We start from the raw sequence: 17837 nt of genomic DNA, 5'->3' as shown, positions 1-17837 counted from the left end.
CCCTTATGCCTGCGTGACACCTAGTGGTCAGAAAAAACAACTACAACTTCGTTTCCCCGTGCAAGCTTCCCACCAAGTGAGCAAAAAACAGGCTCCATTTTGTTTAGTGTGAGCTAGCTACAGTATTGGATTTTACAGCCACTGTCAGTCCGCAACAAATTACCTCCAGGACCGCCGAAAGGTATGTTTACAGCGACGGAACTGCATGAGAAGAATGCGTTAGGTCTGTTAGGCGTTGTAAATAAATGCATACACTGCTCGTCCTTCTCGGCGCAGTACAAATAACGTTACATCAGTGATTCGTCGTGTATAAATTATATGACTTGGTTGAGCACAAGGCCCGACAATTTACCAAAACGACACAGGACGGTCAACGGAGGTCACTCACGTTAATAACGCCGTTTGCTAATTCGACGTCTTCGGGTTGTTCTTCGTTATTCTCCGGTGGATAATTAATGAATGTGTAATGTCTTAACGTCTGTTTTCAGGTTATTAGCAAAGATGAGTGGCTGTCGTATTTTCATCGGCCGGCTGAACCCTTCGGCCAGGGAGAAGGATGTGGAGAGGTTTTTCAAAGGCTACGGCCGCATCCGAGATATCGACCTGAAGAGAGGCTTTGGGTTTGTGGTGAGTCATATATACATATGTATGGATAAGATAGTTATCTCTAGTATGGCGAGAACGGTACGCCAAACACCATTCAAAAATTTGGCAATTTAACTGCTTCGCTTACTGCAAAAGGTACAGACATGGTATAACTAGACATGGGACCTTTTACGAATCGCTAGGAGCCTCTCTTCAATTCTGCATATATCCAGTACACCAAGCAGCACTCGTTTCAATAAAATGTTAACATTTCTTATTGATTTGCCTGCAGTTCCCACATTTTTCCACTAAAAATATCGTTACACCACGCAGGGCGGTAACGACCATTGTGCACAATTCTAAAAATGTAGATTTTATTGAAATAAAGTGCTGCTGGGTAGATAATCTATATGCCGAATTTACCACAACACCCCAATGATTCATTAAACGTTGTAAAATATATTCTATAACGTATGTACATTTGCCAGTAAGCAAGGAAACATTCAACTGCGACATTTTTGAATGGAGTTTGGCATAACGTTCTCTCAGAAAATACAGAAACACGAAGAATTGTGGTGTTGAACGGTGCTGTGTGTGTTCTGTATGCCACAGGAGTTTGATGACCCCAGAGATGCTGAAGATGCTGTGTATGAGCTAGATGGCAAAGAGCTTTGCAATGAAAGGTAGGACGATTTCTGAGTGCCATCACTTTGAGGACCTTGGTTCTTTAGTATATTTTCTATTTCTGCAAACCCTGTGCTGTAGTGGGTACATTAGGACCAGAGATATCGTGGGAAATGAAAAGGAGGGTAAACAATGACCTTCAGTCGTGATCATCAGAAGGCAAACACACAGCACTATAAACAAATAGCCTATCAAATGCATTTTCAGAATAGCATGAAGCTGTGTTTTCCTTTTTTCCTGTATTAGAGTGACCATTGAGCATGCCCGCGTACGTCTGCGAGGCGGCCGGGGCAGAGGCGGTGGAGGAGGACGCTTCCCTGATCGCTATGGCCGCGGATCCCAGGACGGTCGGAGGTATAAAAGTTTTCACACCGTTCCTCGGTATTGCGGAATGAAGACAGTTCACCTGCTGTGTGAGGTCAAATAAGTTCATTTCATTCAGATAAGCAAAGTACACATGAAAAATCATTACCTGAAGTTCACTGGTCCAATATGTCTGAAGTATAGAGGATTACAAAAGGGATTAAGTTACTTGCTATCCTTCAATAGTACCATAAACCATAATTTGTTCCAATAATTCAATTATTTCAGATGTTACTTTTTCCAAATAATGGATTGGAAACTCCTGATTTGACTCTACCACAATTGGTTTTGCCAGTAATGGTCAATATTTAGGATGTTAACATGCACACGAATATCCTCATGCTATTTCAGGATACTCAAGTATTACATGTTTGAGTTGGCTCATTTGAACACAATACCGTGTTTACATGAAACCGGAAAAGTTCTTCCTCCGATTATCAGAACCAGAATAATAATAAGGCGAGGGTGTATCGTTATTAGCAGGGAGACTTATCTTGTTTGCCGTTGGTTTTTGCAGTCTCTGTTAACACAGTTACATGCAAACATGCTCAACAGCTTCATGTCCTCAGACTCAAAACAGGCGTAATAAGGCAAGCCGTATTGTTTGCCCAGACACAAGCCCAGGCTTTAGTGGAGTTTACTTTGGGCTTTTGCAGTGCTCACACCTCAGTGCGCCGTTCTACCTCTCACATGTTGTCAAGCCAAAGGAGGATTGCAGTGTGGTAGGAGATGCTTGGCATGCAATAGTGACAATGACCTTACGCATAAAAAAACAACATTCAAGGCAATGTCTTCGCTTTTCTTGTTGATATATATGTTGATTGTAGAGTACGTGGAATAAAGGGCACAATATCCAGTAATTGTCTTGTGAGTAATGCTGCCATTCTAGAGATGTCAGAAAGTGGGAAACTCCTGCTTCCTAGTGGGAAAAATGCAATGTAACAACCATTCAGCTCAGAATTCCAAGTAGGAAACTCGGGTAAGATTTCTCAACAAAGAGGTTTCCGGGATACAGTTGTCTGACGCCACGTCAACACGGCAGCATGCACTGCAAACGCTACACAGCATGACTTTTAGCATGTTCATAATCCTCAAAATACATTCAACTTAAATTTTCAGGATTGCATAACCGTAAATCTATCAAAACTCCTGTGTAGTAGATGGTTAAGATATAAAATTGAAATGTAAACTTGCAGTCACAGCTGCTAGGATGGAACGCAGCACAAGTGTCGTGCTTTGTGCATCCTAGAAAGCCTTGACGCGTATTGGCCTTGCCATTGACAAGCAGCTAATTAGAGCTCTTAGACTCTGTGCTGAGGTCTGCGCACCTCCGCCCGATCTCTTAGACAACCTGACAGTGTCACTGTTCTGTTGATTGTGAAGTCTCATTTTGCATTTTCCCACGTTTCAGTCGAAACCCTCCTCCGATGCGCACTGAGAACCGCCTGATCGTGGAGAACCTGTCCTCCCGTGTCAGCTGGCAGGTTAGTATTGCCACACGCCTGTTACACACAGCCAGCCTCTGCAAGTTGCAACACCACTAATGTTATATCGTCTCCAGCAATCTGCCTCAATCCACTTACACATGAAACTGTCGCATTTCCATGTATTTCAAAATCATAGCAATTCTGTATTTGGAATCAAAATGGTAGTTATTGGATTGAGAGCTAATATGTGTCAAAAATTAACATTTATCTATTATGATCAGGTCCAATTTGCTCTTTCAAAATCTATAAATGCTCTTATGACTCTGCAGCTAATGCAGCTAATTATTGAGAGAAAGAGCAGTAACAACAACAAAAAATTTAATTTGTTCCTGTTTTCAAATTTTAACCAATTCTTCACCCCTTTATTTGCCAGCCTGACTGTTGTGTCGTATGGAAGAGCTCGCTTATGGTGGAGTTAACCCCTTCTGGGTCCTTCTGTCTGGGTTGAGCCTGTGGTGTCAGCCAATGTGTCCTACTCCTAGTTGACGCCTGCTGGTCATGTGAGCGCTCGCTCCCCCACTCTAGAGGCGCTGGCGGCCCCTTCGCTCGCCCGCAACGCCCCCCTGTCGAAGGCGTGCGGGCGCCAGGTGTGTGGCTGAGAGCGAGAGAGAGAAAACAAACAGAGAGTTGGCAGAGAGAGAGGAGAGGAAAGAGCGAAAGAGTCGATGGTGATGATGGTGGTGGTGGTCGTATTGATCGATGGTTCGTTAATTTGAGAGGCTTCGATCGATCGATATCTCCCCCCCTCCCTCCCCCCCCTCCGGTGTTCCCGCACATCGCGAGCGAGAGAGAGTGAGTTCCTCCCAGGTGCCCATGGATATAATCTGCTGTTATCCCGAGGTTATGGTGGGCTAGGAGAGCCTGCGGCCCACCCCAAAGGGTTTCGCTCTCAGGTAGTAGTTTCCTCTCTTCCACCCTGTTCACTCTCTTTACTGAGGCGGGGTGCCGAGACAGGGGCGGTCCCGGCGCGGAGCCCTGTGCCCTCCTAGGAAAGCGGGGCTCTTAGCGCCATACGCTGCCCAAGCGGCGCCTCTGCAGTTCATGCAGATGGTATTCACCTCTCTGTAGTTGTAAAACAACAGTGGGTCCAAGAATCTCAAGACTGACGCAGCTGCAAAGATTCAGCCTGACAACTGGCACTGTACTTGTCTAAATTTGTTAATATTATCCAAATTGGCACACGCTTGCCTTGATGAAGATTTTGTATCCGCCCTTAAAAAACCAATCTGTGTTGAATGACTGACTGATTGAACATGGCTCTTTGAGGTTCTTGGACCCATCATCCTCCTTATCTGCAGTAGCCTGTGTAGTGCTCTCAGTATATCTAACCGTCTCTCTCTTTGGGTAAATCAATCATGTTTTATGACTCAGCCTGTGCCCGTGTCCCGAGCCTGCCCTAACTAGACTGCTGTTCACATGTGTAGGACCTGAAAGATTTCATGAGACAAGCTGGAGAGGTGACATTCGCAGATGCCCATCGCCCCAAGCTCAACGAAGGGTAAGACGCCTCACTCCATTATCTGTGTCCGCATGAACTGGCGTGTGAATGTCTTGACTCGTGTGGGCGTCTCATTTGCCGCAAAGCCTCTGTCTGAAAGGAGAGCGCAAGTTGAGGATAATTCATCATCTGCTTTGTGAAGAAACATAATTCAGATTCCAAGTCATAATGTTGTCTCTTGTGTTTCTACAGGGTTGTTGAGTTTGCCTCTTACAGCGATCTGAAAAATGCCCTTGAGAAACTGTCTGGAAAGGAAATCAATGGCAGGAAAATCAAGCTCATCGAGGCAGCCAAGAAGAGGTGAGTTATCGGGCGGCGCCTCACTCCACCGAGCCCATCAATCGCATCCTCGAGAAATTAGCCCATTGTGGTTGATGCATCATGTGTTAAAGCTGCACTAGTCAAGGTTCTTGTGTAAAAACCCAGCTGTTACCAGCCTAAATCACAAAGTGGGGCAGCGACAGAGACGAGGGTTTCTAGGGATAATTTCTAGGGATGTAACGAAAGTTTGTGGCATGAAATTATGCGATGCAAAAAAAAATGACAATATGCATCGTGGAGTGTAAAAAAAAAAGTAGATTTCAGCTGCAGTCTAATGTCTAAAAAAAGACATTCAAAATGGTCTGTTTTGCACATTTGCAGTGAGCCCAGCTGAACTCACTGCTGCGTAAACGTAGCAGGAGACGAGAAAGACTCAGGCGAAACTGAAATTGAGAACGCTCCGTCAAGTTTCTAGTCTGCAGTGTGGCAGCATTTTGTGTTTCCAATTAAGGAAGAAAACAGCAACAAGACAAAGACAGTTTATAAGTATTGTATGAGAGCCTTATCAGAGCTTACAGGTACAAAATGGAAAAACTCCAGTCGCCAGTATATGGGTAAATGTTGCGGAGCTGATTCTCTTTGCATTACTTTTCTAGTGAGAAACTGTATCTCTCATGTATATCTATAATGTAACGTTACATCCCTAATAATTTCTCGTGTTGGTACTGGAGTTAGGGATTACATGATTTATCGCTTTACATGATTTTTGGACAACCAACCTGCAAACACTGACTAGTGCAGCTTTAATGTAGCTCCCAAAACCCCAGAAAACAATATTTCATGTTCAGTCACAGAGGGAAAGAGTGAGCGGTGAGTTATCAGAGCATTTGACAGCATGTGACATGAAACAGTTGTGCAGTCGTGTTTTCTGCAACTCTGGAGACTTTCCAAAATTCAAGCTTTTTTTTTTTTGTGGGAACTGTGATCAGTGCTTTTGTTTTGTCACGCCTAACTCCCTGTGCACCTGTTCTACTCAGCAGAGTATCTCCAGATTACAGTTTGTCCAAAATGCCGCAGGCAGACTGACAGGAACTAAAACAGCATTTTAACCGCATTTTAGCTTCATTTATTTGGCCACCAGTGTGATTTAGGATTGATTTAAAAAATTTTATTGATTCCCCTTAAGGCACAGCTAGCACCTAGCTATATCTGAGCTTTTAACCCCTTTTGAGCCTAAGCACAGCCTGTTGTAGTTGTTCCACAGTCTAGACTTAAGACTAAGGGTGATTGAACTTTCTAGCCCAACAAACATTTTGAATGGATGTTGACACAATGGCCTGTACCAACATTGAAAACCAGTGTAAATACAGCATCAAAATGAAAGTAGAGACGACGTCCGTAGTTATCTATAGTTGCTAAATCAGCAGCAGTTAACTACATTTTATGTTTTTTAAATGTTAACAGTCCTGATTAAGGTTTTTTTTTATTCCATATCAACCAAAATGACACCTATTAACACTAAAACAATATACCATCAACTTATCGATAAGATAAACTTTGATTTGTCATTTCTTTCAGTTTCACAACTGCATTTACTGCTCTTTGGCTTTGCAGGGCAGAATGCATTTGCTCATTGCATTTTCATTTTTCTTTCTTTATTGTTATGTTTTTATCTTCTGAAGCACGTTGTAACTGTGTTTTGATGACCGCTCTTTAACTGAAGTTTATTCTAACGCCCCTCTTCCTCTCTTCCCTCTCTTCCCCAGATCAAGGAGTCGCTCCCGGTCCGAAAGCTCGTCCCGCTCGCGCTCCCGTTCTCGCGGTCGCTCCCCGTCGCGCTCCCCCCGCCGCTCCCGCTCCCGCAGCCCCGCCAAGGCCCACAACCGCTCCCGCTCGCCCAGCGGCTCCCCCGCCGCCTGCGCCTCCCCCCCGGCCCCCCGAGCCAAGGAGCCGGCCAAGCGCTCCTCCAAGACCAGCAAGTCGGCCACCCCGCCCTCCCCTCCGCCCGCCCAGCGAGCCTCCGCCTCCCGCTCCCGTTCGCGCTCCCGCTCCCGCTCCCGCTCTCCGTCTACCGACAGCCAGCGCTAGAGCTGTGTTCACGTTACGTGGGAATCAATGGGAGAAAACGACTCGCTCGCTCAGTAGGAACAACTCGGAGGCGAACTCTTCTGAATGCCAAGACGGAGTTTTTCCACAGACGTTGGTTTGGTTTTCGCTGTTACTAATTATCCTCAGATTTACATACTAGGCAATGAGCAACGTGAATAGTAGCTCAAATATTTAATAATTACTATAGGGCATTTAAACCTTAATTTAATTGAATTATTCTTTATTGTGAGTCATCTATTATTTTGAACCTTTACACCAAAAACAGATTTCTCTCACCATAAATAAAAAACAAAAACAAATTGAACTCAGACTTAGAAAACTCCCGGGTCCCGAGTTCCCAAGCTGAGGTGAACAGTGTTTTCAAGTAGGAAAGCTCGTATCTACCATTTTTCCCCATATGACGTGAATGCAGTAGAAGAAACAACGAGAACGCGCGCACACACACACACACACACACACACACACCTTATCCATGGTATTCTCATTACATCACGGTCCATTTCTGACACTCTGGCCAACATCTGTAGTTAAAACTAGAAGGGCACTCGGAGAGCGCAGACCTCCGCCAAGGTTCGTGCTATTATTGCTTGTTCGTGAGTCTGATCCGGATCCGCTCCAAAATTTAATTGGTTCTTCCATGGCCCATGCTACACCCTTCCATGAAGTTTCATGAAAATCGGGCAAGTAGTTTTTCCATAATCCTGCTAACAAACAAACAGACAAACAAACAAACGGCACAAAAACATAATCTCCTTGGCGGAGGTAAAAAAAAAAGAAAACCCACCAAGATTGATGAATAAACAATGTGAGGACATACTAAGAATTCTCTGTTATGTGAACACATGCAGAAGCACATGCACACACACTCATAGGTCATTTCGTGCTGGGATCAAGCGAGTGACCTTTTTGCTGTTGGTCATGGCCGCGCCTCGATTCACCAAAACAGGGCCCATAAACTCATTAATCTCTCCACCTGGAAAAAACCTCAATGAGGGAAGCAGTATTCCCTACTGGGCTGCATATGGATTGTTAGTGGGGGGTTTTTTTTTTGTTTTTTTTTTTTTTGCTTATCTTTATCTAGATATGTCAATGGAAGAATTTTAGATCATTCTAATGCTGGTCTGATTTCTCACATTCTCCACGCCCCTTTCAGCTCTTTTGAATGGTGTGTTCAAACATTTGTTGTTGTTTTTTTTTTTGTCATTTATTTGATACGGAAGAGGATTAGGGCCACGTGAATAATGTATTTGAGTTCTGACTTTAATCTCAGAATTCTGAGATTCAGAGTTTAAAGTGAGGGTTTCTTTTCCTGAGAATTCTGTTTTTTTTCTCAGAATTCTGACTTTAATCTCAGAGTTCTGATTAAAATCAATCTCAGAACTCAAATACATTTTTCACGTGGCCCTAATCCTCTTCCCTAATTTGACCTACCTACCACAGGGGGTGTGCGAACATTATAACCCGGAATGCTTGCATTTGCTTTGGTTTTGATCACTATTTGGACTCGGACTATTTGGAAATTGATGATCGGATGATTGAACATGTTTCTGCATTTGCGCTGCAAGCTCAGATATGAACCACCATCACGACCGGTCGGCAGCTTCAATATCATGAATTCTGTGTAATTATGCGCATAGTTCCGCTAGTTAAAAGTTTAAACAGTTGTACAGTAAGATGAGTATGTTGATTTAATGGATCTAAGTTTTCTTGCAGTGACTGTTAAAACCTTTTTTTTTTTTTGCGGGGATGGAGGAAGGGTGTAATGCTTTTGAGGAGCCGGTAATGCTCTTTAGTTAAAACACTTTGAAATGCTGTTGCCTACAAAATGCATTTTTTTTTTTTTTTTTTTTTGGCATTGTATTGAATGTTTTTCTCAGTTTCGGGGTATGGTGTACAGCAATGTAAACTTCTTTTTTTTATTACAGTGTATAAACGTGATTCCAAGAAGGCTGTTGGTACTGTGACTAATGTTCCTGTGGTTCAAATGAGTAAGAACACGTAGACAAGAGTTTGGGAAATAAAACATTTTGTACTCTTAACGTATAATTTTGTTTTCAGTGATAGATATGATGGACATTTGTATGGTATAGAAAAAATGGACATAACCAATAAAACAATTTTAACAAAATATAACATTTTGCGTACATCAGTGCTTTATAATAAAATCATGTTGACAGAGAAATACTTTTTACAAGTTTTGTCAACATTTCAGAATATAGAATAAAGTAGTAAAACTTCATTTAAATTACTAGAGTAAGATCTTAAATGACAGCAGTGCATCAATAGATCTATTGTGTTTCAAGTAGCACAGGAGCCTGAACTAAAGTGTTCTGTTTTGTGCTGATTCGTTTGGAGTTGACACTAAGACAAAAGTGGGGAAGGTTTTATGAGGACCGTCCATCATGCAGTGGCATCAGAAAGCTCCTTCACCACCTTCACAGTGGTGGTGGCTGCTGGCTGGTACATTTTTCCTGTAGGTCAGACAGCAGAGGGGGTGGAAGAGCAAGCACATTGCGTAGAATTCAAAATGCAATCTGGCTCAAGTCACAGTGAAACGGCATTTTGCTTTGTTAGTAATTTCCAGTTGAGACAGGATGTTAGGTCAGGACATAATGCGAGGAGGGATCATTCAAAAGTGTAAACCAATGGGATATCACTTAAGGAGAGAAAGGCGGTTTTATTTGCTGGAGGGTGGAGGGGTGGGATTGTTTTTTATGGGGTTGTTTTATTGGTTGGAATTTTTATGTAAGCCTCTTGTTACGCAATGTCACCACTAAAGATTTTCTGTTCTTATATGAAAACACAAGAAAACATCTTTTTTGTCTTTTTTTGTCTTTTTTTTTTTTACATAAATTGTCAAATAGGTGTATGGTACGATAGTTTGAATGAGCTAAAAAGGCGAAAGTCATTTTTCATTCCAGTGTGACTTTAAAGCAGAGTAGAGCCTCACAGCTCAGATCCAACATCTCAGATATCTGTGACTAGTTAACATATGATTTATGAACAACAACTAGATAAGTGACTAGTCAACATATGATTTATGAACAACAGGACAGAATAATCTTAACACCCAACAATAACTAACTAACCAACCCTTCCTTGAATTGCTGTCCTGAACTGTAGTACTGTAGTGGGGACAATTGTTGTAAAGATTTTTGAGACTGTTCCCCTTGCCACGTTAAATAGTTTTGCAGTTTTTGTGACTGATACCTCTGACTCTCAGACCTCAGTGAGTTGCCTCATGGTCCTTTGAAAACTCATGTATAAAAGTGATAATTGTCAGACTTTCTTTAAAGCTGACGTTGTTAACTGACAGTCAATTTCATGTGACTCGCCTCCTGTAACAGTGATTTGATGTCTCCCTGTAATGCTGTGGTCTGAAAACATTTTTTTAGTTTTTAAACCTTTAGCTTTAGCTGAAATGTATTTGAGTAAATGTTTCATATTTGGTCGATAAGCACAAATTTCAGACAGTTTGACCATGATCTACGACATACAGTCCAAGATTAAACTACAATCTTAGTCTAGGATAACATGTAACAGGCCTGTATTTACTTTTAAATAACCCATTCAACCTTCAAAACACGCCATGCATACCTTCCTGCTGGCGTCTGAACCTCTGGTAACACCCAAACAGCACGATGAGCACCGCCGCCTCCATCAGCTGGAAGATGATATAGACCATGGGGAACAGAAAGAGATGGCCCATCACGTCTGGAGGAAAGGCCACCTTCAGGATGGTGGAGCACAGTTGGATATTCTGACAGCCCGTTTCCATGGCAACAGTCCTCCGTTCCCTGAGGGGAGAAAGACTTATCCATAACTCAGGGAAACATAAAGAAAGGCTTATGATTATTTCATGTGCCGTGACATGACTTAACGGGACATAAATAGTGTTCACTGTTCCAGAGTCAGGATCAGTATCAGGGGCTCTCCTCGTGACTTACGCTCCGTTGAGTTTGAAGACGTAGGAGAGGATGTATCCGAAGGCGTAGCCTATGAAGGGCATGAGAGCGGCGATGGCCATGAGTGGACCGGACAGCACCGCCAGGATGGAGCTCTCAATGGCGACGCTGGCCAAGATGCCGATCACCACCACAGATACCATCATGATGGACAGACCTACCTGGGAACAGCAGGTAAAGTCAGACCGTGGATTCACTTGGGTCATTTTCTGTGATCAACTGTGTTTTCACATATAGGAACCGAACTCAGGCCTTTATAAGTGACCCAGCTGCATATGAGCTCTGTTCACGATGTTAGTGGACTTACAAGAGGACTCGGCTCTCTTTTCTGGTCCACAAGCATTGATGAGATCTCTGACCAACTCCTTCAGAACTCAGACCCCGCCTGTGTAATGTTCACATTGCACGAATCAATCGGACCACAAAACAAACGAACTACAAACAAATCGAACTGAGACTACCTCCTGTGGTGGTCTGAGTTTGGTTCATTTAAGAGGAGTCTGAGTTCATCTGGCATGTTCATATGCGCAAACGATTGCTGAATCATTGGACTGAGGCCACTTGAGAGGCTGCAACGGACCAAGTATGGAAAAAAAAACGAAGTATTGACTGGAGGGGTAAAGATGTCCACCTCATTTCAGCAGGTCTAGCCTTCTGACCTTGGTGATGGTCTTGGAATACTGCGGCCAGTAGTAGTTGACGAGGATGCCGATGCCGCAGGGGATGAGGGTCATGACCAGGGCCAGGATGATGTCCACGTAGGGCACGGCGTCCTGCAGGTTGGAGAAGCCCTGGCAGTACAGGTAGAGCAGCAGGGGCATCATGCCCAGCGCCAGCACCGTGGAGCAGGAGGTCATCACGATGCTGGGGGGAGAAGACGGGGAAAGAAATTCTCCTGGTTTGTCATTTTCAGTCCAGTTAAGGAGGTAAACAGTTCCATTGTGCTGGTACTATTAGTCCATGAGCCAGACCACCGATTATAATCGAAAAGGTGGGCAAATTCTTGTTGCTATTTTCTTTTTCCTATATATGTCTGCATTATTTATTGGCATGATAGCCATTGCAGACTGGTAGCTTAGTGATGGTTATCATTGACTGTATATGGTGCCTATTTGGTGCTATGGTGTTTGTTGACTACTTGTTGACTACTCAGGCTGTCTAAATCAATCCAATACATTCTAAAGATATTTAAGAACTGAAAAATTGGTAAAATTGGCTACCCAGATAAAATATGAGGCTGCTACAACCTTCTTTTTTAACATTTTGCATAGGCGGAAATTACATTTTAATTTTTCTCTTCTGTATCTATTCACACCGGAGTAATTACATAATATTTACATTCTTTTGGACACCAGATTTGAATTCTCAAAAGTCTTACCTTTCACCAGGTACCAGGTTTATGCATGTAGCCCTTGTAGTTTTGGAGATATACCCATTTTTATATGTGTATGGTGTTTCAGGCGGAATTTCCATAAGATCTTAAAAGGTAAGCCTATTTTGTATCTAGATTCCTGTTTTAATAATGGACATTGTACAATGATGCTTATGTGTGCCAGTAGGCCTACTAATGTTTTAGATTACTTTCATAGTTACAAGGTCCTGCAGATATTTATTGGTGCTATGGAGCCATCCCCTCTGAGTGTGTGAGTTACGCACGTGGAGGAAGGGAGAAAATCTCCACAACAATTTCAGTTCCTTCTTGAAGCCACAAAACAAATTGTTAAGGTGAGTGCATATGCTTTATAAATCTTTACCACTTCATTTAATTATGACATGATATCGAAAAGCAATTACTTTGAATCATCTAGTCATCCTGGTAGCTACTAGCTACTCAGTCCTGTCATATCTAACTAGCTAGCTAGCTAGCTGACGTTAGCTAGTTTAGTCATGATATGATGATAAAGATGACACTGCTTTAAATTAGCTAGCTATGCTCAGTGCTCACTGTCCTTTCATAGCTAACTAGTTAGGTGGTTAAAATACAACCCCAGACTGTTTTTTTTAATCTATGAACCAGTTAACCTATAGTAGCAGAGGACTTTGTGTTTTATGTAGCTAGATATAATGGCAAAGATGAACTGATTTAAATTAGCTAGCTATGCTCAGTGCTCACTGTCCTTTCATAGCTAACTAGCTAGGTGGTTAAAATACAACCCCAGACTTTTTTTTTTTTTTTTTTAAATCTATGAACCAGTTCACCGAAAGTAATTCTGAAACTGTCTGTTTCAGAAAGAAGAAATGGCTGCTAAATGCAATGAAGATCACATACACACAAAAGAAAAAGAATGTGCTATCCACTGCACCACTGACACATCTGTGTCTCCCAGAGACTTGGACTCTTGGAAGACATTGGTCAGGGCAGCAGAGATAAAGAGCCATGCAGATGTGGATGCAAATCAGAACATCTAAACTGAGTTTAGATGAAGCACAGTAAATGAAAATAAAAGATGGCTGTCCGCTGCTGGTTATAATGAAAAACTGTTTATTGTTTAACAATCTTAAGATCGGACTCCAGCCTGGAGCTCTGGAGAGCTCCTAGGCCACGAGTGATCACGTTTGCATTTTCCAGAGCATATAGTGTGGTTCCATGTTTTCCATGTATTTTTTTTTTTTTTTTTTTTCCCATGTTTCTAGTTCTTTGTTCATATGATTGCTTCAAAAGTAAAAAGTGTTGATTTGTTTCATGAGTATGTTATCATTTTCCTTAAATTCAGAAACATCAATCTTGCAGGTGAATCATATGGTTATTATTACCATAGGCATAGGGATCTTGATATAAATAAACTTTTCATGTTTTATGGACATTCCGCCTGAAACACCATACACATAAAAATGGGTATATCTCCAAAACTACAAGGGCTACATGCATAAAACTGAATGAATAGATATAGAAGAGAAAAATTAAAATGTAATTTCCGCCTATGCAAAATGTTAAAAAAGAAGGTTGTAGCAGCCTCATATTTTATCTGGGTAGCCAATTATACCATTTTTTCAGTTCTTAAATATCTTAAGAATGTATTGGATTGATTTAGACAGCCTGAGTAGTCAACAAGCAGTTGACAAACACGATAGTACGAAACAGGCACCATATACAGTCAATGGGTTTCCACTACAGGGGTCCATATATTCAACGCATGATAACCATCACTAAGCTACCAGTCTGCAATGGCTAACATACCAAATTGTGAACTAGAGATGTGTAGCAAGTCAAAAAAGCAAACTAGAAATTGCCCACCCATTTTATTATTGTGGGTCAATTTTGGGGTCTTGGCTCATGGACTATATAGGACCAAAATTCATCCGAAAATTCCAATGATTCCAATGATTTCAAAGTTAGCCATACTGAAATTAAAAATGTATTTACTTGTATTTTTATATCAAAATCTCATTCCTTTTACTACCTGAAAACATCTTTAGTGGTGACTTTGTATACCAGGAGAGAACATAAAAATTCCATCACAATTCCCTTCACCCCTCCCATCCCAATAATGTTTCTCTCTCTAACAGACGTCCCATTGGTTTACACTTTTGAATGATCGCCCCTTATGTCCTGCCCCAATAGCCTGTTTCATTTGTATGAGAGATTTATAGGTTTTTACATTGTCGCTGTGTACCATTTCCTTTGAGGAAAAGCTGTTTTTAGAACGTCCTTTGTCTTGACAGTATTAGGTTTTTGATTCATGATTGAATATTTTCTGCGAGGCATGAGGCTACAGCTCGCCAGCCCTTTGTAACAAGGTTTATGGCCCCCATTCTGTCTCATTACACAACAGCAGAGTTGAGCAACAGTGCTGATGCTGACCGTGACATGCTAATAATGGGATCAGTGACCTTGATCGTGTCTGCAAACTTGCTCAGAAATATGACTGTTTGTCTGTGTGGGGTTTCTTGAACTGTTATTTGCCAATTTCAAACCAATAGAAAAACAACATGTCTCAAGTTGACTTATTTACTGTCAGTAAATGCCTATCTCCCTACAAGAAAACTGGTATCTGTAATAATGAAGGGCAGTTTTCAAGGAATAATCCGTTCTCTTTTGGGAATTTCATGAAATGACTCAAAAATGTATCAGTATTTAAAAGAATTTGTCATTGTTTTAGTGTATTTTCGTTTCGTTTCGTTCATTAGTGCAAAGCCATACTGCCAGCCAGATAAGATCCACATGCATCTGATAGAGACGGAATGTCCTGAGTAACTTGGCACCATAAAGCTGAAGGAGGTGAAGGAGGAACCTAATGGGGTGAATGGCCTGGCGGTGGGAAATAAAACAAAATAAAAACATGTGGGAAGGGGATTGTTATGGCCTTGTTATGATAATATCACAGGTGGGTGACGACCAGCAGGTCATTCAACTCTAATAATAGGGTGAGTGCCTCTGGTAATGAGGTGACAGCGTGTGCTTTAATTGGAACAGCATCATCGCTTACTGTTACAGTTTCAGAAAGTCACACAGGTTGAGGTTATTCAACTTTGCCATAAATGAGACGGCTGATAATGCATTTCTACTCATTTATTATTTACTATCACAGCCAGATTTAAGTCAGAAACTGTTATATTTTCATAAACACAGGCCAACACATCATTTACCTACTATACTGTCCACATACAGTATATTTTATGTCTTTGAGATATGTAGATGGGCAGTTTTAAACCTTGACTAACGGTAATCCTTGGATTATGAAATCAATCAAATGTGTGTGTGTGTGTGTGTGTGTGTACCTGAGGTTCATGTCCCCCTGCAGGGCCAGGGCCAGCAGGTTGGACAGGTTTCCCCCAGGACAGCAGCCACAGATCAGCACTGCTACAGCCGCCATCCGAGCCAGCTTGAACATCTGCAGCATGTATCAATAATCAACTGGCTTACATTCATGCTGATGCTGATTTTTTTGCTTTCAAAATGCACAGGAATAAAGAATACAGCACTGCATAAAGGGGGGGGGGGGGGGCAGGTAAACAAATAACAGTAATCAATAGGTCATGCTAAACAAGATTTCATAACTACATAGATCAATGGATAAAATTGAATTACAAGGACAAAAAAATAATAAGGTGTTAACATCAGATCAAGACCCAAATGTCCACCATACTAACATGCATTCACATACATTTATAACTAGAATGTCATAGAATTACTCATCAACTCCCACATATAAAACCCTAGATACATATAACAATATTTACATATTGATATTGATATTGATATTTAACTACTCTGGCTTTGTGTCAGCTCACTGTTCATGAACATGAATATTGTTTAAATCATTGCTATGGGGCATTTTTGTTACATTGCAGCAGAGAGAGCCAGACTTCACATGCTCCCTGTATAATAAAGTAATACTAAGCAATACTAACCAGCAATACTAACCTTAGCTAAGGCGAAGGCTGTGAGAGGCATGACACCATACTGGGCCAGCAATGCTATTGCCACTCCCTTGGGTTTCACTATGTGGGCCTGGAAAGAAGAGAAATAATTTAGAGCAATGCACCTTTTATTCCAAAATGTCCACATATCTTAAGCATAGATACGTTCCATCAATGTATGGACAGAGCGCAGCCGAAATCACCTTGATCTTGGACACCTCCATGGTGCACCCCAGTGATATCATGGTGATGAAGAGGATGACGACCATGAGGATGCTGATGATCTTGTCCAGCACTGGCGAGATAGGAGGCACAAAAGTAGCGCTGCTGTTAGCAGCTGAGGTGTTGAAGAAGCTGTCATTGTACGACAGATCTGGATCAGAGAACACGCCCTCTGTGTATTCCATGGGACCTTCCAAGCAGGACCAGCGCTTGAGATACTGAGTTGCAACCTTCCATGCAGTCAAAGAGACACAGGACAGAGAGGGAGATATGAGAATCAGTCAACAGTCAAACTATAAGGGTCTCTCTAGTTGGAGGGCATTTCTGAGATACTGCAGCGTCAAAGATTTGACATCCCAGCCTGCAGAACTTTACCTTTTTAAATATTTAACTCCAAAATGTCCTTTTAAAAAAAAAAAAACACTACACAAGTATAATTCAAATAAGCTGAATATGTGGATAACACAATTTTGAAAGAAAAAAAAAAGTCACATAGAACCTTATAACTCCAAGCAAGATTGAGATCATAACATGGATTAAGCACCCAGCACCAAAACCTTTTTTTTTTTAACCAATCCAAATCCCCTCTAAGTCACTGCTTGCCCTTTGGTTCAGTGAGTATGTTTTGATAAGATATGTGACAGGCTTAGTGCACATAATGTTACATCTTGAGAGGGGGATTTGCAGTGTGCATCTATTATCCATAAACTAACCACCGTTACACGTTAATCTTTCATCTAAGAAGAGAACATCATGTTTCAGTTATATATTCTTGGTAGTTTGAGTTGTATTTTTATAACAACTCAACTCAACTGTCCTGTCAACTCGTTTTGTGGGCTGCTGTCTCTCCCTGCCGTAGACTTCATCATTGGGGCACATCACCCCCATTTCAGTCCCATCACTTTCTGACAGTTCACAGACAAAAAACTCTACTTGGCCTCCTCCTCATAGCTGCCCTTTGACTCTGCATTATGGAACAACAGCGACTGAAGGTCCAGCAGCTACAGGAAAACACACTCAATCCACTGAAGAAATGTCTTTCTGGAAGGTACTGGAGGTTTTCTCACTGCTCGGCCGATTGTTTTTCATCAGACAAGATCATACTACAGCATGGTTCATAGTACACATTATATAGTCCTGGAGTGAGAACATTTGACCTGATAAGTCTATAGATTCCTTCACATTTACAAACCTATTTTATCCATAGAAGATACTCCTTTTAAATGTACCATATTTCTGCAGTTTTAGTTATCCTCAGTCACTTTAATTCAATCTGGTTAATCTGTAAATGAAGAAAAAAAA

At 41.7% G+C, this 17837-nt stretch overlaps 2 protein-coding genes across 2 annotated transcripts; one reads left to right on the top strand and one right to left on the bottom strand.

Annotated features, from left to right (window-relative positions):
- The first annotated feature begins 116 nt into the window (after positions 1-116).
- On the top strand, positions 117-9303 carry srsf5b (serine and arginine rich splicing factor 5b). The gene is made up of 8 exons (XM_071519905.1): positions 117-181; positions 489-627; positions 1198-1268; positions 1516-1623; positions 3044-3116; positions 4544-4617; positions 4810-4917; positions 6645-9303. Exons 2-8 carry the CDS (start codon positions 502-504, stop codon positions 6964-6966), a joined length of 882 nt encoding a protein of 293 aa, XP_071376006.1. The 5' UTR covers positions 117-181; positions 489-501; the 3' UTR covers positions 6967-9303.
- Positions 9304-9387: 84 nt separating this feature from the next.
- slc10a1 (solute carrier family 10 member 1) lies at positions 9388-16597 on the bottom strand. The gene is made up of 7 exons (XM_071519901.1): positions 16517-16597; positions 16318-16404; positions 15672-15784; positions 11612-11816; positions 10935-11113; positions 10585-10784; positions 9388-9458 (listed from the first exon to the last, which is right to left on the bottom strand). The coding sequence occupies exons 1-7, from the start codon at positions 16580-16582 to the stop codon at positions 9388-9390; spliced, it is 921 nt and encodes a 306-aa protein (XP_071376002.1). The 5' UTR covers positions 16583-16597.
- Between the last annotated feature and the right edge of the window lie 1240 nt (positions 16598-17837).

The sequence above is a fragment of the Centroberyx affinis genome, unplaced genomic scaffold (assembly GCF_046629955.1).
Source record: "Centroberyx affinis isolate AG114_WGS23_722 - 3 ecotype Tasmania unplaced genomic scaffold, CSIRO-AGI_Caff_v1 ptg000749l_1, whole genome shotgun sequence".
NCBI classification, from domain to species: Eukaryota; Metazoa; Chordata; class Actinopteri; order Beryciformes; family Berycidae; genus Centroberyx; species Centroberyx affinis.
This window is presented reverse-complemented; position numbering and strand designations above follow the sequence as displayed.